This window comes from Hippocampus guttulatus, chromosome 1 (assembly GCF_054856545.1).
Source record: "Hippocampus guttulatus isolate MCC_2025c chromosome 1, RoL_Hgut_1.0, whole genome shotgun sequence".
Lineage (NCBI taxonomy): Eukaryota > Metazoa > Chordata > Actinopteri > Syngnathiformes > Syngnathidae > Hippocampus > Hippocampus guttulatus.
The window spans coordinates 24,490,964-24,518,600 of record NC_141261.1 but is presented as its reverse complement, the minus strand read 5'-3'; the positions used below and the strand labels follow the sequence as shown (position 1 = coordinate 24,518,600).

General features: G+C 44.0%; 1 protein-coding gene across 6 annotated transcripts in view; it reads right to left on the bottom strand.

The window, feature by feature from the left end:
• fmnl3 (formin-like 3) overlaps positions 1 to 26,749 on the bottom strand; it is a 33,783-nt gene extending 7,034 nt beyond the window's left edge. For 4 of the 6 annotated variants that reach the window (XM_086121829.1, XM_086121847.1, XM_086121839.1 and 1 more), the window contains exons 1-20: positions 26,325 to 26,749; positions 12,004 to 12,087; positions 11,832 to 11,912; positions 11,665 to 11,741; positions 9,501 to 9,584; positions 8,334 to 8,480; positions 7,360 to 7,468; positions 7,127 to 7,203; positions 5,857 to 5,950; positions 4,677 to 4,751; positions 4,495 to 4,605; positions 4,261 to 4,410; positions 3,520 to 3,621; positions 2,952 to 3,336; positions 2,520 to 2,615; positions 2,323 to 2,447; positions 2,023 to 2,225; positions 606 to 909; positions 456 to 536; positions 208 to 337 (exon numbers count right to left, since the gene is read on the bottom strand). In XM_086121829.1, coding sequence (XP_085977955.1) covers positions 208 to 337; positions 456 to 536; positions 606 to 909; positions 2,023 to 2,225; positions 2,323 to 2,447; positions 2,520 to 2,615; positions 2,952 to 3,336; positions 3,520 to 3,621; positions 4,261 to 4,410; positions 4,495 to 4,605; positions 4,677 to 4,751; positions 5,857 to 5,950; positions 7,127 to 7,203; positions 7,360 to 7,468; positions 8,334 to 8,480; positions 9,501 to 9,584; positions 11,665 to 11,741; positions 11,832 to 11,912; positions 12,004 to 12,087; positions 26,325 to 26,438 — 2,629 coding nt within the window. In that variant the 5' untranslated portion in view covers positions 26,439 to 26,749. Of the gene's footprint in view, positions 1 to 207; positions 338 to 455; positions 537 to 605; positions 910 to 2,022; positions 2,226 to 2,322; positions 2,448 to 2,519; positions 2,616 to 2,951; positions 3,337 to 3,519; positions 3,622 to 4,260; positions 4,411 to 4,494; positions 4,606 to 4,676; positions 4,752 to 5,856; positions 5,951 to 7,126; positions 7,204 to 7,359; positions 7,469 to 8,333; positions 8,481 to 9,500; positions 9,585 to 11,664; positions 11,742 to 11,831; positions 11,913 to 12,003; positions 12,088 to 12,708; positions 12,798 to 26,324 lie in introns of those variants that run through there. The other 2 variants (XM_086121856.1, XM_086121864.1) reach the window with 2 other exon arrangements.
• Between the last annotated feature and the right edge of the window lie 888 nt (positions 26,750 to 27,637).

Here is a 27,637-nt window from a genome sequence, read left to right as displayed (position 1 = left end):
CTTTGGGCACAGTCAAAGGAATAAGACACGTTTCAAGCATTTTAACTGCCACGACCGTACAATATTCCAATACGTGTACCCTATTAGAAAGCTTTAGATCGGGTGTTGTTGTTGGTGAGTCTACATCTTTGACCCCCCCCCCAAAAAAAAAATCGCTGTCTTTCTCATCCCAACACAACAGTTTCAATGAAGAGAATACGCACTCACCTGCTGCAGCTTTATCCACAAAGTGCAGTTCATTGTAGAAATTGGCCAGCTCCAGATATTTCTCCTTCACAATGAGAGCTATGTAGTGGAGCAGCGTCATTTTTCTGTCTGTGGACTTGGTGTCCAGCAGCTGCGCCACAAAACAAATGAATCAAAGCTACGGCATACAGTCTGGTCTACAACCGGAAACTGTGCAGGAAGAGGAGAAATGAGCACAAGTGGCCACAAATGTTTGCTGCGTTACTTACCAGATCAAGACTTTGCAATTTGAAGCCATAGACACACCCTCGCTTGCTGCTATTCATATAGTTGCCCAAGGCGAGAATAATCTGCAAATCCATAAGAGGAGTTAATGCACACTCACATTTGAAACTACTCCAAAAGAATAATCGACAAACCTCGAGCATTCTTTTTAACTTTGGCGAGGATTTGACCGAACCGGAAGCGGCGATGATTGCGTTGAGCTGCGGCGTGAGCATGTTGACGTTGTCGGCAAAGTTCCCGACGAAGGTAATGATGTTCATCCTCTGCGTGAGCCTCTCAATCTTGCTGAACAGGAGCATGAAGCGGTCCTCATCGGCCAGCTGGTCCAGTGGACGCCGCTCCCGTTCGTACTGACGTAGGACCTTGACCTCTGCTTCCGTGGGTAGGAAGCGCATCAGGCACTCCACAAAGTCCACCGGTAAGGCCTTCAGGTCAAATCTAGGCAGGTATTAGAAAAATGCGGTCGGTGTCATGGTGAAAAAAATCTGGACATTTTGGTTGCACTGCAGCATATCTTTGGTGATCATTTTGGTGAAAATAATTTTAGTCATTAAAATCTGAATTCACAATTTTTTTCTTTGTTGTTCGTTTATTTTAACCCATACAACACAGTCTTTTAAATGAAATTGATTTCACTGTACGGCAGGGGTGTCAAAGTCATATTTTGTCGCGGGCCACATTATATTTACCGTTTCCCATGGAGGGCTGTGATGACTGAAACTATACAAAGAAGTCAAGAATAATGTTTTATTCAACTATTGTTTCAGTAACTGTAATGAGGGCTTTGGTAACAAGAAAATGCTTACAAAACGTCACTGATTTATTACATGTGAAAATTTGAAATTTTGGTACACATTTCAGCAAGTATCATGGACGTTGTCATCTTTGATTTGCTTTCGCGGGCCACTTGAATGATAAGTGGGCCACATCTGGCCCACAGGCCTTGGTTTGACACCTGTGCTGTACGGTCTTTTTGTCATTTTACAACCTGCTTTTATTTATTTACTTCAATTTTAAATGTTGTTTGTCTTCTGCTCATGCGTTTAAATGTACGTTATTTTCATAATTTTTGGGAAGCTACTTTTGTTTCCTCTGCTTTGCAAACATCGGCGCTCGAGTTCTTCCGTCGTGATATTGCGGACCAAGTGCAACACTGGGCCCCCGTTTTTAGCAATGCCCAAAATATTAGGGAAACTGAAGTGATGAAAAATGCTGCATAATGTCTAATGCTGTATTTCCACAATCGATGACCTAGTTTTCCGACCTGTGCACATTTTCAGCAGTTCTCTGCAACCATGTGTTATGCATTTGGAAACAAAGTCACATTACAAAGTCAGTCCGGTCCTCGAAAGCCCATGTTCAGCTGCTTTCAGATGTTTCCCTCTTCCAAAACACCAAGTTCAGATGATCAGGATGGTTATCGAGCTCATCAGAGCTTGCTGATCATTTGAAACAGGTGTGTTGCAGGAGGGAAACGCCGAAAACAGGCTGCACAAGGGGCTCCTAGGCACCCCTGCTTTCAAAGAATATTGAAAAATAAGTGTTGAATACTTCTCGATGGCTTTGCAGATCTCCTCTGTGGTCTTGTTTGCCTTCCTCAGCGTGATGGCTAAGTTCTTGGAGCGGTTGGCGTCCAGTAGCGTCACTTTGTTGACCGTCTTCTGAGCAACTTTGCTCTTTGTGCACGACAGATCCACAATCGGACCTTGCGCACGCGTTTTAAACAGCTCCTCAAACCTCTCCAAATCCAGTTCCTGCACAGAGGTCATCATTTACAAACCGATCGCCGCCCTCTAAATTAAAAGACCTAATCGGCGAACGTGAATAAGGGAGCTCAGCCGCTTGACATACTTCGAGCACCCGTTCATCATCAATTTCATTAAAAACGGTGCCGTTGATCTGATTGGGCTTTAAGGCGGTCCAGTTAAACACAGGAAGGCGGAACTTAGTCTTGATGGGCTTCTTGATTCGAATGGCTGCAAGAGAGGATAAAAGTGTTGAGTTTGGCTCCACTCGGTGCAGTAAAGAGGAGTAACAAGTGTTCTTACCTGAGAGACCCACACTCAGGATGACCGAAGGAGAAGCTTCAGGCAGAGGAGGAGCGAGAGGAGTCGGAGGGGGTGGTGGTGGTGCATTGAGGCGGCCTGTCGAGAGTGAAGTTGTTTTTTTAAAATCAATTTCAAATGAAAATCAGTCTATGAAAGAGAACTTCTGCTTTGGTACCAAAGTCAACACATTTCCACTCAAATAAAAATGCAACTAGAAGAAGACTCCAAATTGCCCATGGGTGTGAATGTGAGTCTTCCCGGTTGTTTGTGTGCATGTGCCACCCGTGACCCACAGTAGAGACAAAGATGGCAGTAATGATAAATGTCGGTATTTGCCTTTATTGGTAAAGACACTCACTGGCCACACAGACCACCTGAAAATAGAAACGTGCCCTCCCCGGAAATGCCGCAGCTGTGTGTCGCTAGACTCACTTGTGGTAGAAGGAAGCGGGGGAGGAGGCGGAGGTGGTGGAGGTGGCGGGGGTGGAGCTTCACTGGCCGGGGGCAAACTGGGATCCAGTACCCCTGCTTCCGATACGGCTGAGACCGAAGCCAAAGGGAGCATCCCAATATCGGCTAGGGGGATGGCAAGGCCGCCGCCGCCGCTGCCGGCGCCCGCCACTGCGGCCGTGCCGCCCACGCCGAGCGGCACGATGGCGATGTCTCCATCAGGCTTCTTGTGCAGGCGGATGGTGCCTTGCTGCTCCAGCTCCAGTAGCCGCTTCTCAATGTTGAAGTGCCTCTGGAAGGCGGCGTCCTTCTCCTGCAGCACCCTCCTGAGGGTGTTGACCTGCGTGTTGGTCGACTCGTACGTCTCCTGAGCAGGCACAGGGGGGCAATGTGGAGCACAAGAGCCTGACTTGACAAGCTGAAAAAACATCCTGCTTCCTGCCGACCTCATTCGCCATCACACGGTTTTAGTTAAATGAAAACGATACATGCTACTTGAGCTTCTTAACCTCCCGGTATTAATCTTGCGTCCATGTGAGCTCAAGCTTACCCGTATTGCTTGAAGATCTTTATCTTTCTGGAGGAGCACCTTCTCCAAGTCAGCCACCTTCATCATCGTTTCATTCTCAACCTCCAGAAGCTTTTCTGTCACCTGGGAACAAAAAAAGTGCAATCAGAGGAGGTGAATTCCACATTCACAGCAGCAGCAGCGGCGGCCGCGGCGGCATCTGCAGCATCATCCCCACGCTCCCGTTTATGAGGAGCATCATCAAGCAGAAATATGAGACGGCCGGCAGCATGATGCAGCAAACGTGTGACGTAGCTTTTTTGGGGGGGAATATGAAAAGAGTTCACATGTTGCAGCAAACGTGTGACGTAGCTTTTTTTTTTTGTTGAATATGAAGAGTGCACATGTTGCGCTGGAATTCAGCCTCATCCTCCCTCATCATTCCTGACCCCTGAGAGCAGAGTTTGTTATGACATTCCTCAAATGATGTCATAGCTGCCCACGACCTTTTCCATGTGTAGACGCTCTTTTACAAGGCAGCGTGGGATGCAAAGATGGAAGGAGCCAGCATGAAAACAATATCGGAATTGTTACGTGCACCACATTTTGCAAACTTCCCCACCCCGTGATTATTCCAAACCATTTATAAAACCAAAACACTGTCTGTTATAATCATAGCGTTGGAGCAGTTGTGTTGCCTACCGTAATTGCACACACAGTCTAAATGATTCTCGGTGGGCCCGGTGAGCCGCGTTGGTGGTCGAGAGTGGGGGGTGCACTTACATGAGACAGGTGCTCCTCCAGTTCCTCCACCTTTTCCAGTGCTGCATTTTTGGTCTCGGCATCTTCCAGCAGACCACCCACATCGAACACGTTGTCCAGGTAGGCCTGGATCTGCACCGACAGCTTGTCACTCTCAGTGTGCTTACATTTCTGAGGACGGTAAATTACATCGCAATCATTAATGACACTGGACAGAGCACATCGTCTCCATGTTATCTCCTCTGAGAGTTTGACCTCCAGATAGTCATCCAGTCCGAGCTTGGTGAATTCGAACTGCAGGTGGACTCTGAAGTTCATGTCCTCCACTGAGTGGACCACGATGTTGATGAACTGCATGCAAGCAACCTGGATCCCAGACAAACACACATTTGCTTACTGGCCACAGCAACATACAAGAATGCAGAGCTTCTCTTTACCATAAAGTCGATGTTTCCCTCCTCACTGCGGAAGAAATCCATCAGGCGCTCGAAACGATGCTTCTCCTTACAGACCTAAAAAAGCCACAGTTCAATGATGTGTATTCTATGTAGCAAGAGACGCATACACCGCACTGTATACAACCTTTTATTTTTTGCTTGACAGTTCACCACACATTTTAGATTGGTTTTTTTTTTCTCCTCAACACCATTAACCTTTATGTTGAGATTTAGCTACGGTCACTACTACTGGTGAAAGCAATTTTAACTTTGAATGTCTACTCCTCATCATCAATCAATGCATGAAAAACATTCCGACATCAGTTATCCATCTGAGAAGCTATTCTATGTTTGGTAGCAATTTATTCTTATCCTCAGCGGTCAAAGCGAGGCAAGTCAAGTGAAAAAAATATGGGGTACAAATCTTTAAACCCAAACTACCCAGACAAAGGTAAAAACAAACAATGGCATGTTTTCCCAGCAAACTCTTTGGCTTTTTTTTTCTTAATAAAATACAAATGAACGGCTGTCGTAAGCTACTAATGGATGGCTTCTTGTAAGGGCACAGAAAAATGCAGACATTTCCAAAACACGACAATAAAATCAAAAAAGAAACCCATCTTGTTCTAATGAGAGAGCTCTTTTTCTCTCTGTTTTGGTATTGCGGGCAGGAAGATGCCCGGTAAAAGTTTGCAGTCCTCTGCCTGCCATCGGGAATTGCTCTCTTTTTATTGCTCCGAGTTGTCTCACATGTGGCATCCTAATGAGACATATGACATCTGACAGGTCACCACAGAGCTTCGCTTCCACCCTCTGTGGAAGTGACAATTCCCAGAGCTCCTCAACTTTTATCCCCGCATGGTGGCCCTGCAGGCCTCCATGCATCCCAGCAATGTGGGGCTATTTTTGTTTTTTGCATTATCTACAGTTATGGGTGAAAAGAGATTACTAAATAATACAACTAAAGGATCTGTATCTCCATTAGGCAGCAAGGTCATGTGAAATATCAAAATATTGTTACACTTCTTTAACAGCTTTGACTCAACTGAGACTGTATGGATGAAATTGTTGGCTGAAGTCTATCCCCTTTGCATTTCAACAACGGGACTACCCTGGTGAACTTGAGGACCAAAAGGAATAATAAGATAAGTCATATTGAATTGAGTCTGCCTTTGGGCACCTCTTTGAAGTTGTCAAACGCTGACAGGATGATCTCGTGACCTCCTCGAACGAGGCAGACGGCAGCCAGCAGCTCAAGAACCAAGGCCTTTGTCCTAAAAGTGTGGGAGGCACCCATTAGGACAGCACAGACATTTCAAAAGCAAGCACTGAAGCTCAGGTTCAAGTTTAGAAAGCAGCAAAGCTGATTCTAGACTGCAGGAATAAATGCGTGTCAATGTCAAAAGTGGTGTAGGACTGTATGCAAAACTAAAGCAAGTGCTGCTCTTAATGGCTTGAAGGTGTTGCTTCCATTTAGCCTTCATGAAGAAGTGACCAAGCACTGACTCGAGTTGAAGCACTAATCACCTTTCAAAAAACATTCGACTAACTGTCTGCATGGACGCCTCTCCTTCCCAACTTCAAAGAACAAGCATATCATATGAACAGGTCGCAGGCTCTTCCCCCAGGAGCAAATCCAGGAGCTGAACTTGTAAAAGCAAATGGGCCAATGCATGTATCAACAACGCACTTTCTGTTAATTGATGTTTGACATAATTAGTGGAACAACCAAAACATTTTTCAACTGACATTTCACTCACTGAGTTCAACTTTTACACTGAAATGCTTTGCCAAATGCCTCTTGTCCCTCGAAGTAGAGGTAAGATCGGGCCTAAAAAATCCAGCCCGACCCGACCTGGCCCGCGGGTATTAAATCCTGACCGGGCCCGAGCCCGACCAATTATCTTGATTTGCAGGCCCGAGCCTGAAGCAAACCCGAAATTTCATATTTTATTTGTGAGGACTCGGGAGGAGTGATTTATGATAACAAATTAAGCCTGTCTTTTGGGGTCCAATAACTGACAATTTTCCATCATTGACGTTTTTTTTTAAGAGTTGACGGGAAATATTTAAGGCCATCCGTCATTTCGACAGGTTGAAAATTGGGCCTTAAAACACAGCAGCAGTACGTCCTTAAGAATCTTGCGCGGCACTTTAAGTCTTAAAGTGTCTGAGTCTGCGGCTCCTGTTTAGTAGCAATTACATTTCAGCGCCTTCTCTGTTTTATCCAAATTATTTATTTTAAAACAAGTATTCCTTAGTTTAGTATCCACACATCGTTTTAGTGTACATTTTTATAAACATATATTTATTTTTAAAGAGTCAGCGAGAGAGAATCCCGGCCCGAAGCAATGAACAAACTAAATGAATGGGAATGAAAATGATAATGCCCTTTTGCTTTCACCGACTGCAAGCGGCATCCAAGGTGATGGCGGGACATCGGTTCTTACCGTGAGCTCTTATTGTTCAGACTGAGAGCAATTTCATTGACTGCATGTGCATGAGACATGACCATATTGAAGCCATACTGCATGAAGAGGAGACAGACAGACAACAGGATGTGGTGAGACCAAAACGGGGTACAAATGCAGCTCATCACAGTGCAGGAAGCATCTACATGTCATGCCTGACAAATATACAGCCACCATGTATTCATGAGCCGCTTCGCGACAGCGTTGGATACCTGGTAGTTCATAATGGCTCTCAAGCACATGATGCACACATGCACGTCATCCTTCTGGCTGACAAGTCGGGAGTTCTTGATGGTTTTGCTGCTGGAGACTGAGCCATAGCTGCAACACATGGTGAAAGTTGTTGTCACTCGGCCACCGTGCAGCACTTCAAATATGCAGCTTGTCTGATTTATTCCTCCAGATGTATTTGCCATTCACGTGACTCTTGTGCGTGTCACGTGCTGAGAGGCGTGAGGGAGAATGAGGTCTGGCGGAATTAAAAGACAGCGTTGGTTTTGAGGTTACCAATGCATGATGGGAGATGCCTGGTTTCCTCGCCACTGTCAACATAGAGTCAGGCAATTATGTAACTGACTCAAACAGTCAGCGCGTGCACACATTTGCTAACTTGTGCACTTCACAGCCGTATTTAGTTTCAGTACGCATGTCGGAACACTGCGACTGGTACCATTTTTTGGGAAATAGTGATTAATAATGACGAGTTTGTTCTTATTCGATAATTATTTCCCCAAGTAGTCGCACTGATTATTTGTGTTCTTTCACCACATTATTTATTATTTTTTTATTAGCTGTTTTAGTTCACCGCGCAGCGTAAATGTGTCCCATAAAAACAAATAAATAAATAAATAAATAAACATACTGTTCATCATCATATCACCCAACTCTACCTGTGAATGTATTCATTCATTGCAGTACATGTACAATATATTTTATCTTGTATTAAATTGTCTTATCTGTCTTTTGTATTTCCTAACCTTTTGCATCCAAACCAAAACCAGACCTTGACATTGAATTGATTTTTAAAATTATACATCAGTGATGCAAGACGCATAAAATACTGACCACACAGACAGCACCAGGACAACAGAAGAGCATGCTGATGCATGTTCACTGCGCACATTAGGTTAGAAGGGCAAGTCATGAACAGGTCAGAGCGGACAGAAGCTGGCTCAGCGATACATACCGCATGACAGACTGGCGTGCCGACCGCACCAATGTATTGCAGAAGGGCTGAGTGCTCATAGGATGCAAATCCTCTATGGACCTGCTCCAAGATTTTGTCTTCTCCATGAAGCCATCCTCCCCATTCTCCAGCCCCTCAAAATCCAACCTGGGCCACACGCACACAGGCAGACACAGAGGCGAAGCGGGGGTACAGACCAGATGCAGGGAAGGGGGCAGTTTAGGTGAGCGAGGCGGAAAGGGGGTTATCACAAGACCATCATACACCTGCACAATCAAGCTCAGCAAAGAAATTGTCTCTCATTCAGGTAAATCTTAAACAATACGCATAACACTACTGGGCCAAAATCTTGGGACACACGGCACAGTTGGGGTGTTGACATGAGAATCTTGGGGCCTCTTCGTATTCTGGCTTTTGTTTCGGAACTTTCCTGTACTTTTCAATCTGGACCAGATGACCCAGAAGCACTCAGAAGAAAGTTTGTTTGAAATCGAAGAATTCTTTGATGCAACATTCAGCCTACCTTAGGCATTGGTTACTCCTGACCAACCTTTACAAAGAAGGCTACTTTTAATTTTTTATGACAGCAATATTTATAACAACAGGTGGTAATTGCATGCAAGAGACTTACGTTAGCAATACCGCCATCGCATGATGATGTCGGTGAGGAAAAGTGGCGTCAAATTCATTAGAAATGACATTTTCCACAAAGACGAAGAATGGGTGGCATAAAGGTGAGGATATATGACTTTCCCAAGAGGCCTTAATCGTAATTTTGGACAATTACATGAATGTGTCCAAGTGAGCACATCAAGTGCAGGAGGGCATGGTTGCATGATAGGGGGGGGGGGGGGGGGCACTGTAACAGGGACTGCGTCCAATCATTTTCCCAGAGGAGAAGGAAAAAATTTTCTGTTGGTGTAATGACCAAGTGCCCCAAAACTTTTGTCCACATAATGTACTGTAGCGTGTGCCCACATTCAGCTTGCCGAGTATGCAACAAGGTAAACAAAGACATCCAAAGAATGCACATTTTCGATGCACAAGCAGCTCATTAGGCCCTGCAGGAACGTAACGTGCTTACTATGCGGCTGCAGCCCAACCCTATTCCTTTTAGGACGTTTATGGCAAAAATCAGCAGGCGCGGTTGTGTGTAAAAATACTCACATGACAGCACACTGGGCAAAGGAGAGGTACTCCACCAAGACATCAAGACCTCTGTTCTCATCGTTGAGGAACTCCCTCACCCACCTATCACATGGGGGGCACAGAGAGGGCACAGAAATCAAGAGGACACACTCGTGTGTGTGTGTGTGTGGTCATACACAGTGACAGCAATTAACCTTTGTGGTTCTCATTAGTAACATATTAATTATCCTTTGAGTTAGCTTGAAGGGGGTCTCCCCTTTCCTGACAGGAAGATCTTGGCAAAGATGGAACGGAAAGCAAACGAGGACACAGCCTCCGATTTCCACACAATTGAACTCACATTTGTATGGAAACTCAAAACATAGAGAAAAAGAAGGTGAAGGGAATATGGTTGGAGAATCTGAGTTCACACCAAACACAAGGTTGTTTTCGGGTAACAGGAAAAAAAGGTCCTTCAATAGACAGAGATCTTTCTTATTTGAATGATTGCTTGGAGGCAGGCATGATCACTGGTTTCCTGTCTAGAAAGTCCCCCCCCCCTTTGCCTCTGACCCCTCCTTCGCACAGCAGCCGGCCGCGCCAAGCTCACATTTGCTTGGCCATGTCAGGAATGAGACTCAGACACAGTAATGGAGCATCCAAGCGCTCCGTCCACACACTCCTAAAAAGCAGCCCATCTTATTCCTCCTCTGGGAAATGCATTGAAAGCATTTTTTTTCTCTTTTGGTCACACAAACGCACTGGAAAACTTGAAGCCATCTTTCTGCTACTGAAACACCAGCAGCAACTCTACATTTACAGCAAAGGGTGCCACCGGATGGGACTGTTTTTCCGAAATGCAAAGCATTTATCGTAAATACAGAGCAGTCTCACAATCCTTACATATTGGTGCCTTGGAATTCGTGACTGAAAACACTTGATCTCAAATGATCCGGCCTCATCGAAATGCCATAAATCTGTTCCAAAAGTATAATGTAATAATGTATGTAAAAATCACATAGCAATAACATAATTGAATAGAATGTAAAGCGTTTAACAGTTTGTGCATCACAATTATTTCATTACGGCTCCATCTGATGCGTGCAACTTGGCCCCTGGGGTTGTCTATCAAATCAAAGAAGACTTTTACCAACACTGTAAGTGATGCAGCAAGTTACACCCCAGTAGCAGTTGTTCTTCGAAGAGGATAGATTACACTGATCAGGAGAACATTTTAATCAGAGATGGTTTTATGTGTCCTGAAACGTATTTTTTACGCTGATTTCAAAATTGTCTTTTATCTCAAATGGGTTTTTGAGATATTTTCATTGTTTGGTTTTCAAGTTTGATCGATAAAAGCGAGTCTGGTCAGAGATTATTGTCGGTCTACACATGCTGCTTCACAATTCACGTTTATGTAGCCATTGCTTAAAGTGTGAAAACACAGGATGTACACCCTGTGTCTGTCTGGCTTCCTTGGAGACGGCTCTCTGAATGATTGCGTAGCCATTCATACAATTTTTCCATTAGCCCAGTCAGGACTGCGCTCAATGAATTCAGCATTGCAACAAGTACAATCCGTGTGATTCTGTTATTTCTGCATCTCTCGAACACGTACGATTTGACGTCACTTGTGAAGTTTTATATTGAATTACAGATGGCTTTTGTTGTCTCTGCTGGAAACTGCATCGAAGCCAGAGAGAGTAGACAGGTTACGGTTACAATGGTACGTAAAGGTTTGGGCGTTTTTCACGAGTAGCAAGTTACTGCAGCGCATGGTTTTATGAAGGTAAGAATCGAGCTAAAATGCTTGAAGAGTTGGGATGTCACTAATGTACACCACAATAGTTTGCTGTAATAGGTGTAAAATGTGTAAACTTCCAAGCATCCTCGTGTGTGTTTTTCTTTTTTCAAAGGTTGGCTGGCCAGTCTTCCTGTCCTTCTGGCACACACAACAAAGCTTCCTGTTCAGCATTTGATGGGGGAGTGGACGCGGCAACACAATGGCTACCATCTGGGTATTGGGAGGCTCGGCCCTATGAAGTGGAGCTGCGGAGCTTGGCAACTTCAGACAATGGGAGAGAGATCCGGGCACCACAAAGAGCAAAGACAGGTCTACTCTTCACGAGGGAAAACAATACCAGGCTTTCCTTTCGCGTTACCCGGTAAGAAACAGATGTAGAGCATGAAAATGGACACTTACCCAATGTGGTTTGTCCTCAAAGATATCTCCAGTTCCCTCAAGACTTTGGTGGACTCTTGTACCCTCCTGCGGAACTTCTGGGAGACACAAAGAAAGCCGAGTGCCAATTTACGTACACGTTTTGGGAAGCTGTGATTGGATGCTTTGTTGTGAAAACAGTTCCCAACCTTTCTGGTGACACCGGGGTCTAAGTAGCCTCGTATTTTCTGGATGTAAGTGTGAGGTGGATTCTTCACTTGAAACCTTTCCTGCGGGCCAAAATAGATACATGCGTGTGGTTTTATTTCTGCATTAAGTTGAGTAGACTGAAGACGTGCAGATGTGTTAAGTCGAACGTACCTGGTCACAAATGAGGTCCCACTTCTTCTCATTGTCATATTGCCTGAGAAGCCGGGCTTTGTCTGGAGGCAGGTTCATAGAGTTCTGAAAAAAAGATATACAGTGTACAGACCTCAAAGTTAGCATCTTCATGAGTTGGCGCAACATCTGGCACAATGAAACCGGTTGCCTTCACTAAGTGACAAAGATCTCAAAACACACACACACACTCAAAAACATCCAAATGGAGAGATTTACTCAAACAATAACTGGAAGATGAACAGTTATAATTTGGATGATTAGGAGACCGTTTAGTTCATTTATTTTGAATTCTGCTGGTCAAAGAACGAAATGACTCAGAAAATTGGGTTCTACTCCCATTATCAAATTTAGCTTATAGTACCAAATATACGTAGTAGCTATTTAATATACTGTAACTGGTTAAATTATTGGGTTTGAAAATGATGGCTGTTGTGTCATGAAAGAGCTGGGACCTTTCTCGTCTGCTCAGCATGTTCAGGTAGTGTAAATACATTTGACAGTCGCCGTTAAATCCAACCCAAAAGTTGGCAGTGAAGTCAACTATGGGTGTTAATTTTACAATTTGCAACGGCTGAGTGAGTGCCAGAAACTTTACAGGCCTGCGCTACCAACGTCACAGCCCCGTTTAAATTTGGGGGATTTTCATGATGATCTCACTTCCTTTGTTGGCATTCGGCACCCTACCGCAGGAGATGGTCCTCAGTCTCAGGAGTGAGACCAAGCTTGCCCTTTAACCACCACAACCACAATCAGAACCCAGAGTGTCAGCTAAATCTGCAGTTGAGAAAAAAATAAATAAATTAAAAAACACCACATGGCCCAAAGCTGCAAGTTTACTTTTGCCGAAATTAAACTCAAACTGCTCGTATTTCGTTTGAAGACATAACATATTTTAGGTCCTCATAATGACAGTTTGGAAGTGGACTATCGTTTGGACTTTTTTTTTATGTTTGACTGGTTCTCTGACTTATACTCAGGTGCAATTTGTATAAATTGTAATCATACCTCGGACTGGTACCCGAAATCCCTGTTCCCTAATCGTGTTAACGGCAGCAAACGAGTTCTGATTGGATTTCGAACTTCTGCTTCTAATTACACAATGGTTTTTTTTTCATTTTAGTTTAAAATGGCTTAGCTTAAAGGTGAAGATGGTGGCAATGCACCAAAATAGTTTGACATCTGCCAAAACAAAGTCAGAAGAAATGCAAGAGGAAAAATAAGAAGTCATGGCGTCATAGCGTGTTATGTATGTAGCTAGCTCTCTAGCTTAGCATGCGGCAGCCAAAGATTTATTATTTACAGCAGCAAAAGGCCACAACGCGATGCGGGATTCCAGTTAAGATATGCCATTTTAAACTAAAAAGAAATAAAATTCCGTAGTTAGAAAGTGGAAATTTCGAACCCAAATGGAATTCGTTCACGACTGTTAACACATTTAGGGAACAGTGATTTTGGGAGCCAACAGCTTTACTGTTCTTGCTTTCGGTTTTTATAAAATAAATCTCCCGCCAAACTCCGACTTAAAGTCCAGTGCGACTTAAACATGCTTTTTTCTTCTTCGTGATGCACTTATTGACTGATGCAATTTTTTACTCCAGAGCAACTAATTGTCTGTAAAAAATGCTAATTAAACTTGTAAACAGGATGTAAATTGATTTCCTTTAACGAAACTTGAGAGCTTGTTTGCAGCGGCATCCCTCATTTACCACAATATCAACAGTGCCCCTCATGAGCAAAACCACCAATGACCTGCCAACTTAACTCTTGAACACCGTCTCTGGTCAAAAGCGCAACACACTGATGTGTGAACCCACAACGTCCACAGAGCTGGTCAAAATATGTGTTCATGTGCACAAAAAGCTCTCATGACACTTACGGGAATCTCACATGACAGCATTTTCAGCCGATTTTTCAACGCTAGAACCACATTGCCTGCTCATGAATCACGTTGTCTGCACCGAACTAAAAACACACGAGTGCATCGCTGTTGCGTCCACGTACACTCACAGGTCACTCCAATTGGTGCATCATACTGAATGATGTTTCGAATATGTGTAAGCTTTATAAAGCTCCAGAAGAGTGTCAAACAAAAACAGCATTGTCTTTGCAAAAACACTGATCATCATGAATGAGATAACATTTCATCTTCGAGATCACTGTCAACAGATAGTAAAAGTAATAGTAAAACAGCTCTAAATTACATTCTTGCATAAAAATAAACAGTCCTAGCTTGCTAAAAAAAAATGGCCGGAAGCAACCAATGAAGCAAATGCAGATGTTGATAAATTGATTTGAACAAAAGACACACAGGAGAGAAAAAGAGAAGCAACATGCATACCAGATGTCCAGAATTACAACTGGAATGTGTGGTGTTTATAGAAGTACATCTGATCACAACTCGTTTCTCTAGTCTGACCCAAAGCGTACTCCTCCTTTTTATTTTTTAATCCTTCTGGGAAACATCCATGAAGCATCCAAGCACCCGGCATCTTCCACATTTACCTTTATTACACTCTATGAGCATCATGAACACAAGACAGATTTGATGGATGGTAAAAAACAAATTCTTCATATTATTTTGTTGTACGAGAAAAACAAGTACTGGACATGACAATTACCGATCGCACTAAGTGGTTTTGTCCCAATGCCACCCTGATTATGTAACACAAGGCTGATCAACAAAAAACACAACTCTATTAAATCCAGATATCAGGCCCGGCATCTGTGCAGGCCTGGGGCCGAGCTGTTTTTTTTTTCCTCAGCCAGTCATGCATACTGATGCACAAGCAATGAACCAGGGGGCTTTTTTTTTCTTACTTAATTGGGACTGTATGAAAGGAAATACAGCAGACACATACATGGATTTCATTTAGAAAAGTAACATCTAATGTACTCTTACTGGGTTTGAAATAAGGAACAAATCAATTTGGTGTAGTGTCTGTGGAGGATTTACTGTCGAGGAGTTATAAAACAGTCTGATGGCCTTTCATTCATTTCAGTCAGTTGACGCCTGAGGCACAGATACGTGTCAGCCTAAATAGCCAGAAAGGGGTGAAAAATCACAATAACAAATGTAAGAAGCTCGAATGAAGCAGTCGAAAAGCACAGAGGATATTTCCTTGATGACCTCAACCGAGTAACTACATTTAGCTAACTTCATTTTGCTTTCTCCTGCAGAGATCCAATTCAGCACTTCCTGTGTTTATAAGAATCTAAAAAAGAAGCAAGGGAGCGAGCAGATATGCTTTATTTACTGCTCGGACCATTTTAGGGGGTAAAATACTACAGAAATGTGAAAAATGTTTGGCGCTTGTTATGTACTACCCACATATTCTCCTCCAACGAGGCCCTTCTGCTCTGACCTGACTCCATTCAATGCAAAGCTTTGTTTTGATTTTGGTGCCAAGCCTTTTCCATCCTTTGACATTTGAGACATTTTTTTTTCTCCTTATAGAAAATGGCTAACAATAGCTGGTGGGCTGGGTCACGGTTTGCCCCCTGGTGCATTTCAGAGTAAAATCCAGCTCAAACGCAGCACTCGTACAATATGCAACCTGATGAACGGGTTTGATAACCGTCAATATCTTCTTCCATCATTGGGGTGGGGCCACTGTTGTAAGCTGCCGGCGGAGCTATCGGGAGACAACTCCAGATGCCCCTGTATATAAATCTAGTCTAATATTTCTTTCTGGGGGGGTGATGTGAGTGTGCAATGCTATATGATAGTAATACAACTTCATCACACTATGTTAAGGGAACTCAAGCAACCTGGCATGTTATGGGTTTTTTTTTTCCTGAAAATTTGTAATTTTGACAGTAGTTAATGTGACCTCATCTCACATGCCCTCTCTCATTTGTCATAAATACAGTACATTACTATGTTGTACAGAATACCATGTCCTGACAGCGATTGGGCATGGCAATGTTAACCATTATCTAGTTCAGTCAACCCGTGTATCACGTTTTGCATTGTTTGTTAGCATTAAGCTAAGCAAGGTTTCCTTCGAAAAAGCTACGTTGTTTGAAACACAGCCTGTGCACTTCCCTTCGTTTTATGTTTAGCTTGAATATTAAACTTCAACTGGCAGTGGCAATAAAGAGCTTGGAGCCCCCTTTTTGAAAAAATTTCACTATATGCCAAACTGCTGCTTGTTTACAAGTGAGCTCAGACCATTACCATCATATGGCAATCGTATCAATTTTTTTTTCTGGCAAGTCAAAGTGAAAAAAATAATAATAAACGGTCGAATGACAGGTCGCATGTCGAAAAACATTTCAGTCGAGTTTACGTATCTCAAAGCACAACCGTAGTAGAATGGCGTAAAAATGAACTGTTGGCTGGACTTCTTTCCTGGAGGTGGCACAGCCCACAGAGAGTGTGAGAGAATGCTGAGAGATGCTGCTGCGGAGCTGAATAGCCGATTAAGGCTTGTTGTTGTTGGCACTTGCATCACGCACAGTAAGGGTGACCTGAGCAGTAAAATGATGACATCTGACAAGTCCGACTGATTTAACGTGATTTTGCACACCAGAAGTAGTCTCAATGGGATAGGGTGACGACAAGCCATATCACGAAATACTCACTTGAGCCAAATGGAAAACAGGCAGACAAAGGAAAGGGTTCGGCTTAAAAGGTAAAGCAGTTAAGGGGTTCAGAAGTTGTTGGGCCGGGTGTGGATTTCGGTCTGCAATGCTGCTCAGACCCCCACAAATAAAGGGGAAGGTGAGGAAGGCGGGGTGCTGCAGCACAACTGGCCATTGGATTGGGCAAACCGAACTGCCCTGAACTGGCGGGCTTCCTAACCCGTGCTGATTTACGACATTGCCTTGGCTGGCTTTATGACCTTCAATTCCCACTGGACGATCCCAGAGAGATGACTGGAAAAGAGGCAGAAATGTTTTCCGACATGATCTCTCTCAGCTTTATACTTGGATAGGGGAGAACTGCAACATGTGCCAAACTAAACCCAGCTCTCTTTTACAGTCCATCCTACAGAAGGCTTAGGTGCCAGCTGATATCATACAGATAGATGCTTGCAATAAAATCCATAATTTATTTTCAGCTGTGCTTTTACATGAATAAAAATAGTCAGCTGAGCAACTGCTTAAGGCTTTTTTTCTTCGAACCTCCAGTTTCTTTTCCATTCCTGTCCAGCCCTAAAGTATCAAATTAAACAACCAAATAAATCTTTTGTTCTCTACCTTTTACTGAAAATGTGGGGAGATATAAATTAGTCACTTGTGAATCCACCTCGTGAGCGCGATTTATTTGCGGTTTGGACATGGAGGGGCAAATACCCCCTGCCCTGGAAGAGTCTTCAGTAACACAGCAGATTTGTTGCAAAAAATAAAAAATCTTCCCTACATCCATGATCTGAACCGTTTTATCCTCTGAAGTGTCGTGCTGGAGCCTATTCCGGCTGGTTTTGGGCAGTAGGAAGGGTACCCATTCAACTAGTTATCAGCACTCACAATCGTCAAACTTCAAGGGAATGAGAGGAGCCGCTTCCATTGGTAGGCTGTGTTCACCCCCACAATGGCGCCCACCTACGCTTCTAACTGTACCGTCTATGAGAACACCCAAAAAAAAAAAAATTGAAAAAGAAAATTCCACCCATGGACACAGTTAGACTGCGCTTTGTGCTAGACTTGCGCTGGGCAACAGAAATAGGGCCCATCGTCACATGAGAGATACAGTGAGTCGGCGGTTGCCTGGTTGCAACCTTTAGCTCCCCCCTTTAGCTTGACAGAAGATTGCCTGAGACATTTTATCAGGACACCTTGGAATTGTTTTAAATTGTGTAATTCCTCCTTGAATTCGTCTTTTGACCTTTGGCCTTGAGCAAAAAAAAAAAAAAAATTCTTCATTCATTTATTTCCATGGCCATACTGGCTCTGAATATATTTTTACAGTGTGCTGATGGTCCATTATCACAGCTGGCACTGCAAAGTGTGTTTCCTTTTTCTCACAGACTAGACGTGGCTGTCATCAGCTTCGAGGGAAAAGAGTGGGCGGCTACACGGTTCACAACAGAGCGGACGCAGACGGCCAGCTTCACCCAAAACAACTCCCAGCGTCGGCCCATCAGGGTGGGCTCGCCTGGAAGATGGATCAAGGACCTCAGCTGAAGACGACCAGGCGTCAGAATAGATCATTAAATATGGACACATTTTGGGGAGAGTATCGGCAATGTCTTTGATTGATTGATTGATTTTACATCTTGTGGAATTGTACTTCTACTTGGCCTTATCCTAAATTTGAAATCCATCCACTTTCTGTTGCACTCTACTCATAATGGCTGGAGTCTATCGCGACTAACTTGTTGGGTGACTTATTGCCAGTCAATAACAGAACACATATTGACAAACAACCATTCATGCTCACATTCCCTTTTAATCTTCAATATCCCTCTATAGACCTCGCTTTGTGAACTTTGTGTTGGAAAGGGATCATTGAGAAGATTGGTGCATATTTTCATCACTTGACATTTTCACCGATAATTTGACCTTGAAATTGACCTTGTAGCCCACGTGACATGATCAAAAATTTTCGTGAACTTTAATCCCTCACATGTTTTCTAAAACATATACTGTACAAGTTTGAGACATTTATTTTTCGTGTAGCAGCAATGGGGACTCAAAGTAGCCACCCTCTCAAATTTACAAAGAATATTCAATGAATACGCGATGAATGGCAAATAACCCTAACCTTTGGAAAGCTTGTCGACTGTGGAAAGAAAACAAAAGAGTGATTGGGTTGGAGGGCGCCTGGGGGAAACGAAAGTGAGAAAAATAAAAGAGACATAAATAGCAGCATACGCCTACAGAAAGACACCGACGCAACCCCCCAGGATGACACAGCGCACATTTCTGGAAACAATGGGTGACGTGAGCAAGGACGTTAACTGTTCAGGTGAACCATCAGAATGACGTCACACGTATGACATCAGTGTGAAGCGGCCCAACATCTACTGGTGTACATACCGGTACATACCCTGCATCAAGCTGGCTTTTTATTCATGAGACACCAAGACATTGTTTGACTTTCCCCCTTATCCTGGCCACGGAAACACAATGAGAGGAGATGGAGCAAGTCTCGCGGCCATTGTCGTCACTGCGCTGCTTGGGCTTCCTGTACAGGTCAGGAAATTTTTTTAAAAATTACCAACTTGACTAATGTCAAGTTTGTTCTAAAGCTGTGCCCTGCAATACGACCACGCGTGTCTTCGCACATTGAGCAGAACAATGCGCAAAGGAATTGTGGGTGTTTTTTTCCAGCGCTAATGTAAGAGCTGAGAGTGTGAGAAAACGCCGGCACCCTTTCTCTGAGCAGACATCTGATCAGGCGATGGCTCTTTGGACTGGTAATCTGAACTCGGTGGTCACAACAAAGTAGGAATCTTACACAAAGATGCTAGAAGACTGTAACCAAACAAAAGCAAAGCTCCCGAGAGTTTCTTAATTCACGTTTGCAAGCATCCATCCATTTTCTGATCCGCTTATCCTCACAGGGGTCCTGGGGCGTGCTGGAGCCAATCCCAGCTGTCTTCGGGCAGAAGGCGGGGGGGACACTCTGAACTGGGCCCACATAGACGAACAACCATCCGCGCTCACACTCACGCCTATGGACAATTTAGAGTGTTCAATCAGCCTGCCATGCATGTTTTTGGAATGTGGTAGGAGACCGGCGTACCCGGAGAAAACCCACGCAGGCACGGGGAGAACATGCAAATTCCATACAGGAAGGCCAGAGATGGAATCGAACCCGGTACTTCTGCACTGCGAGGTTGACACGCTTACCACTGGGCCACCGGGCCGCCTCTTTGCAAACAAAACACCGGAATACTCACTCACAAGCTTATTTAGCAATCCATCAACACATCACTTATCTGCAAATGTATCATCATTATTTTGACTTGTTGACTCTACAATGACGTTTTGAGCGTAATGTCAACTGGTTGCGAATCACATTGAGGAGAAGACAGAGCGGAGCCACTTGCAGCATCGGATGGGAGCGCTGAAGGAAATGAGTCGCTCATCTGAATTGATTGAAATGGTGGCGCTTCCGTCGAGCGAGGGAGAACGAGTCAAGAAGTCAAGCAGGATTTTGAACACCTATTCGGGCACCACCAACCAAAGAATTGAGAGGTCCCTGATTATTTGCATGATCCACTGATTTTCCATGCTGCTTATTATTATTATTAGCGTAGCTGGAAATTCTCATTCTATTCCTCAACAGCCCATGTTGTGAGTAAATTCTGTCTATAAACACTCAAGTGTCGCTGAAGATACATGATTGTAAAGCAGACCCTCCCATCTGCCATTTTTTTAAATGGTTGTACTCACACTGACGAAATGTGAATGACGTCAACCTTTCATCGCATCAGTCTTGACTCAAAAAATCGGAACTTGTGCAACCTCTGGTCAGAATATATTGACTTAATGTGTCATAGACAGACAGCTTTCTTAAAAACAACACGAAAACTAAAGCACAAAGCCAAACATTGATCATAAATATAAACTGATGGCTAATCTAGAGAAACAGCTTTTCTGTTCTGAAACATGTAACACGAACAACTTGAATGACTGCCATTTGTTGGAAAAAGGTTTGTAATGGAAACGCTATCATAAAAGTATTTTTGTGTTACGAGCTGAAAACACCCGAAGTGAACTCAATACATTGTCTTTGAACACAGAGGATATAAACTTGTGTTAAGTGTCGCTCTAACTTTTGAGATTCCAGGAAAGTGTGAAAAAAACAGTGAGACGCCAGTCAAATTCCTACTTGCAAACTCTTATAATAGTAATACTAGTGTGGTAACATTCGATTGATAATGAGCTTCTAATGACCAATTCCAAGAAGTATCTTCTGTTCGATTGAATGATAAACTATTCAGTCAGTCAACTAACACCCAGTAGTGAACAAATGGCTCAAATACACCGGCAACATCTCTTCTTAATAAGCGTTACAAGTCCAGTTAGGAAGTGTGAAATCGCCACCTGTATCGTCAGTCAAAGACAACGCCCCCCTCGTCTCACTTTCTCCTCCCTCATCAGGCTCCTCAATTTGAGGACTTGTCTCACTTTCACCTCCAATATCAATTTCCAAAATCTGATGAGAGGGTAAACGTTCCCTTCCCATTTTTTTCACCAAATGGAACATCCACTTGCTGGCCTCTCAAGGCCACATGAAGTGGGTTAAAGGCTGGAGACTATTATCATCACCAGGCTTTTTGAAGGCCAAGTGATCACGAATCAAATATAGTGAGTTGACCGTCCTGATGGAGTCGCATGTTCATGAAGCTCGTAATGTACTGTAAGCGAACTTGCGAGGCAGTTTAGGGTGAAGCCTGTAATCAACTGGCGCCCAAAACCTAGGAAAATCGAGGAAACGTGAACAGAAGCATGAGGGAATGAGTTAAAAATAACTGCGGGGGATTGCTCAAGAATCAGAGAAAGGAAGTATTCCTTCACTGCTGAGGCCAACATCCTGTTTGTTCCTGTCTGTGTGTCCATGCGGGGCCGAGGGAAGCCCCCGTCGACGGACGATATTCACAAGGAATGACAGGAATGCAGGTACACGAACGCCTCAATTACTCATGCCGGCCACGCTCATTGACACGCTGGCCAGTTCAAAAAAATAAAAGAGAAAAGGTCACCCAGAGAGAAGGAGGAACAAATGCAATGCCATACTGAGTTGGGATAGAAGTACACCACATGAAGCAGATACCTAAAAAAAAAAAAGCACAGGAAAGATTTGACAAGACTTTCTTTGGTTGGACAACTTTCTCAAACTGTGAGAAAGAACACAAACAGATAAACACAGCAGAAATGGTCCATAAATCTGATATCTAGCGGTTGTTTCAATTGGTGTATGATAATTCCACATTAAACAAAGTGCACATAAGCACAAACGGCATCAGGGGATAAGGAATATGGAATAAGCCCCTCTCCGATACAACACCGACTGACCCGTCCCCCCATTGTACTGAGGGGGAAAGCATTTCTCTGGCCTACTGCCTTGCAGGCTGCACATGCATTCGAGCGGCTTGACACCCTCCACAAACTCTATGTACACACACACACACACGCACGCACACACACACTGGCACAGGCATGTGTCAATTAGAGACTTGAATCATGTCAAAGCTCTGCGTGTGCGACTGAGCTTGCACACAAAGCCACACATGCTGTATGATAATTGCAGACATGTTGGATGTTCTCAGTCGTGTAACTTAACTTGACCTCTGCTTTCCAATTAACGGCGCAGAGGACAGAATTACAGAAGCACTAAAAAGTGCCCATAAAATGTGGCCCACTTGGGGGATCGTAGCCCGAGGGCGCGCATAGCCAGGTGACGGCTAAAAGCCAGACTTTACTGCTTTCACCCAACTCCCATAATCCCCCTCTTCCTCTGAGGACGCGGCGGTGGGTGCCTGAGCCAGATGTACACACATCAGGCAGAAAAGACGAGCACAAGTCATGTGAGAGTGTGTGTGTGTGTGTGTGTGTGTGTGTGTGTGTGTGTGTGTGTGTGTGTGAAGGGGAAAAAAAGTTGGGCACATAAATGAAAGGCAATAAATAACACTAATCTAGGTTTATGCTCACTAAACACTTCTAGCATCTTGACTTCATTAGTTCCACTTATCAGACACCGCAGCTTTCTTCTGATTTGAAGAAGCAGCGAGTGAGTCACCCAACCAACATGGAACGTCCTGGAGAGGATTGCGCCTGGATGTCAGAGCCGCCACTGCAACAATGTGACCAATCAGTTAGGGTGCTCTCGACAGCCGTCACAAAGTCAAAATTGTGCCCACGGAGCTCCTTCGGCAAACAATTGAACATGTGTGTGTGCTGCTGCAAAAGAAAAAGAGCAAATGTTGGTAAAGTCATTACCGCGGAGAACAGTGGCAGGCAGCCATGCTCTTCAAAGGGAATTTTCCCTCTGCGAGCACTCCTGCAACTTGAATCCCGACTCAACCGCAGGAATCCAGCGGCGGATGGCACGGTGAAAGAGGATCCGGTGCCAGACGCACACCTTTCAAAGTGCCACCCACTCCTCTCACGTCATTTTCATAAGCACCAACTCATATGGACAAGCTTATTTTGGAGCCACGGTGGGATCTGGGAATGTGGGAGTTCGGAAACACTGACTGGCTGAACGGGCCAGAGATTGTGTTTCAATTGAGGAAGTGAGTAAGAGCTACCAGCATATTGGAAAAACTACAAATACAGCTGAGCAAAGGCCAAAACTAGGGATGGGCATACTCACTGATTCATTGGTTGTTTGTTGCGTTTTGAAGCAACTGAGGTGGAGGGGAGTGGAGTGGAGTCTCATTTTCTTTGTGGTCAAAGTTGAAAAAAAAACAGTTGTACTAGCAGACTGAAGTCCTCAAGGCTTTACAGTCAGCTGGAGAGATTTTAAGATTCTTCTACTGGTCTATAAATCATTGAATGGTTTGGGTCCTGAATTGAAGAAATGCTTGTGGAATGCAAACCAAGTGGGGCTGTGAGGTCTGCGGACTCGGGTCAATTCGTGGAGCCCAGAGTTCAAAGCAAACATGGGGACGCACCATGAAGACGTTCTGCTGCAGGCAAATAGAATAAGCTCCCAGCAGTAATGAACAATTTTGATCGGAATATAGTATATGGATGAGCTGTGTCAGAAAAGGTCCCAGCCTGGTGCCCCAAAAGATATATTTCACATCCAAATCAAAGGTTTCCCCCTTGGAATTCAACTCCCTCCAGCACGCTGATGTTTTTCTCAGCCAGGAAGTGTTGTATGCTCAAGAAATTGTGAGCAGTCTGGCCCGCCACTGCTCTTGCCTCTTCTTGCGCACTTTGCCAAGCAAACAGCGCAGGATTTCTTCTTAGACATGTTGCTCGATCATCCAGCTCACAATTGAAGTGGAAAACTTTAGTTTATCGTTTTAAAAATAGCTTTAGAGACTCCCTTTAGAGACATTTTTATGACCTCCTCTGGGGGAGGATCCACTTCAACCCATAGCTGACATCGTTCTGGTCTTCTTTCGGCAGCAAACTTACTGGAAGTGAATCAACAGTGCCTCTTCTGGTGGCGGCCAAGTCCCGCTCTCCACTTTTGTTGACAATCGATTCCACACGATCATCACAAAACGCTTCCATTTATCGTTTTTCTGCTCATCCTTTGCATCTACGCAGGTGTGCAATTTGATGCTGACCCAAATGTGGATTGTTGTTCGTTGACTTGAATTGGATTGTGCAGATACACCTAATTAAGTGGCCAGTGTGCAAAGAGGGAAGAAGACTCAACATCTCACAGCAAAGGACGGAAAATGCCAAGCAGCTGTTTCCAGACACAGAAGACAGAAACGAGAGGTGAAAAAGAAGAGCGGAGACAAAGTATTGCGAGCTTGGCTTGCATTTCATTTGCAGGAATCCAACTCCTCCTGGGCCGTCTACTGTGGAGGGGTCCTGGGCGAGTCATTAGGGCAGCCAGACGACTACAATGGGCCAAGGCTGTTGCGCGCATGACATCATTGTGGGCTGCTGTCATCCCCCTGGGGGCTCCGTGTGCTTTTGTCCAGGAGCATGGACAGTCACACATGTCCAGTTTCTCCCGCTCACATCAGAATAGCATCATGCAACAGGCAGTGGTCCCGCCGAGGGGAGAAACAGACCATGTTAAAATACCCTTTTATGAACTTCTTGCAGCTGCTTTGATGCCAGCAACAAAAACATGCAGCAGGAAATAATCGGCTTAATTTAGAATATTTTGGTTAAAGTAGAAAAAAAGTTTTTAAAAACGCCCCAAACTCATTGCCAGATGAAAGAACAGTGGCCTTGTCTTCCTGAAAACGCACATAAGGAGCCTCAAGTGATCTACCTTTATCTCTCCGGCAAAAAGCGATCAGGCCGCCATTGTTTGATAAGACCACTAAAATATACAAGCTTGTTGTGCTTTCCCACAAAGTGAAGGAAACATGTCGCTAAACGAGGTTGCAGGGCGGAGAACTTGTGACAGAAACAACATAAATGTTGAGTCTACTGCCCTCTTGCCAAGAAATCTTCTCTGTGTGGCTTCACATAATAACAGTGAGCAACTTGCAGTTGCGAGTGTATGTGCAATTTGGAGATTACATATGTGGATTTCAAGATTTGTTTGAAGACGACACCATGACTACAGACGTACAGTACGTGAAACCGTCACATGCAAAAGAAAACTACAGTCATGGAAATGACTCAAGGAGTGGGTGTTGCTTTGTTGTAATGTATCTGACTGTCATCTTAGCTTGAGAAAAAACTTGGACAACCAGGTGCTGAGTGGATTCTTGTAAAGCAAATATCATTTAGAAATGGCCCTCCAAGTGATGTCCTTATTTTAGTGTCATTGTACAAGGGTTTATGCAAACATACCTGTAGAGTCCCATTTATTCCAGCCTCTGATTAGGCCATATGGAATTCAATAGTATGAACAGAAAGGGTCTTCTATTGCTAACAATATAAAGGGCTTCTTCACTTAAAAAGTTCAATAAAGTGAAAGCTTGAGTTTATGAAGACATTCATCCGACTTGACAAATAAAGAGGCCATTATAAATAAATAAATAAATCTGTTGTTACTCTCTTGTTACAATAGAGTGAGGGGAAACACAATGCAAATGTCTTCAATTTGTTTTGAACTGGAGAACACCCTGGGGAAACCAAAAGTGTGTGTGTGGGGGGGAAGAAGAACCAAAAGTGTCATCTGTTCTTTTGGGAAAGGCCCGGAAACTTCACACTGGTGACAGTGTCACTTGAGAGTAGAAGTGGCTGTTGACTGAGAGCTCATCATTACATGAGGTCAACTTCATTCGAGTGAGTGTGTGTGTGCTCACACAGAATGCAGTGATGTACTCGTCATATCCCCTCCATGTGTACCATCTACAGTATACTTATATATATATATATATATATATATATATACACACACACACACACACGCACGCACACACACACGCGCGCACATCACACCGCACATCTCTCTTCCCCCCATCCACGCCGTGCTGGGTTCACAATTCCAGCCAAATGCTGAGTGGTCTGACTTTTGGGGGAGACAAAAGAACCACAGGAAAGGAGGGGGGTAACCCAGGCGGTTTAAGGGGCGGCCCAACACAGGTCTCGTTTCAAATACATCAAAAATCATTGGGTTTAATTCACCAATGTTTTGCATTTCTTCCATTTGCAATAAAAGACAAGTGAGAGAAGACACGTGGGTTTTGCGACAAAGTGTTTCCACAGTTAGCGTAATGGGTGCGTTTGCTTTCAGAAGCTCCACAACTCACCAAAACGATGGCGAACTTCTCCTCCAGCTCAGTGGGGTCCGGCATGGGCACCTTCAGGGGCAGAATGTGATGCTTCATCTCTGACTGGCCGTCCACACTTTCAATATTACCCATTTTGCTTCTCACAGCTCTTTCTTATACACTTTGTAAAACTGTTCTAAATTAATCCAAGACGGGTAATTCAAAAGAATAAAAACCTCTCGACTATTCCAGTGATGCGATCAACGTAAAAATCCAAAGGTTCCACTTCTCCCATGTAAAAACTGACAGTGCAGTAGTCTCGTTGTGCTCAGTCCAAATGCCATTTATTCATGCGTTTCCAGTCCGCTCTTCTTCGGTACTGCTTTCCGCCACGGGCCCAAGTTTCCGCTTTTCTAAATCGCGAGCAGCACTTGAGAAGTCGCTGCTTGACTTTCCTACTTGGCTACGATGTGTTTCCATTCATTATTGTTGTGTGATCCTGATTAGGCTCTACACAGTGGGCGTGGCTTCTCGTGTCGGATACCCCCCCCCTCACAGTGAAGCACGGCAAGGCTATTGGTCCAACCATATGTCAATCACGCCTTCGCCGATGGCCTGCCTTGCACATCTGCAGCGACACTCACTGAAGCAGCTGGACACAAGTTGCACATTGACGCCACTTGCTGGGATTAAAAATTTATTGCACTTTGACCTTGCTCGAGAACTCGTTGAATAATGCCGCCCTCATTACTTCTTTCTCCCCCCAAAATCTGCTGCTATAGACTGAAAATTTCCCCAGTGTGGGACAAATAAAGGATATCTTTACTTAAATTAACTCTTTTCATAGAAATTCCTCAACCCATCTTCCACACCGGCATAATTAGTCTTTCGTTAGAGGGGGAGTGCAAGGCCAACATACAGTATATTCAGCAGATTTTAAAAGTTAAGGTTTATCATCAACTGCAGAGTTTTAATTTGACAAAATGATCCTTTTTGCTGAGCTAGGTGAAGTCCTTAAAGTCTTGCCTGAGGATTCCTTACTGCTAGGCAATCATCTCCATGCCTTTACAAGAACTTTCATCAACACTCCAAAGAGTTCAAAGAGACCACTTTGCTTTAATACTCACATCTTGATAATGGAAAGGTCGGCCGTGTCCCTCTCCATTTGATTTGTAAATTATGCAGATTGTGTGTCACCATGAAAAAGGTCCAGACCGTCATTTTGCTGAAAAACTTTGTTAACTCTTGTCATTAACGCTCTACTGGGAAAACCTGCCTTCATTATCTTCACAATGGGCCAACAAGTTTATTTTGCGGGCCCCTTCCTGAATAATTTCAGCACATGCTCAGTA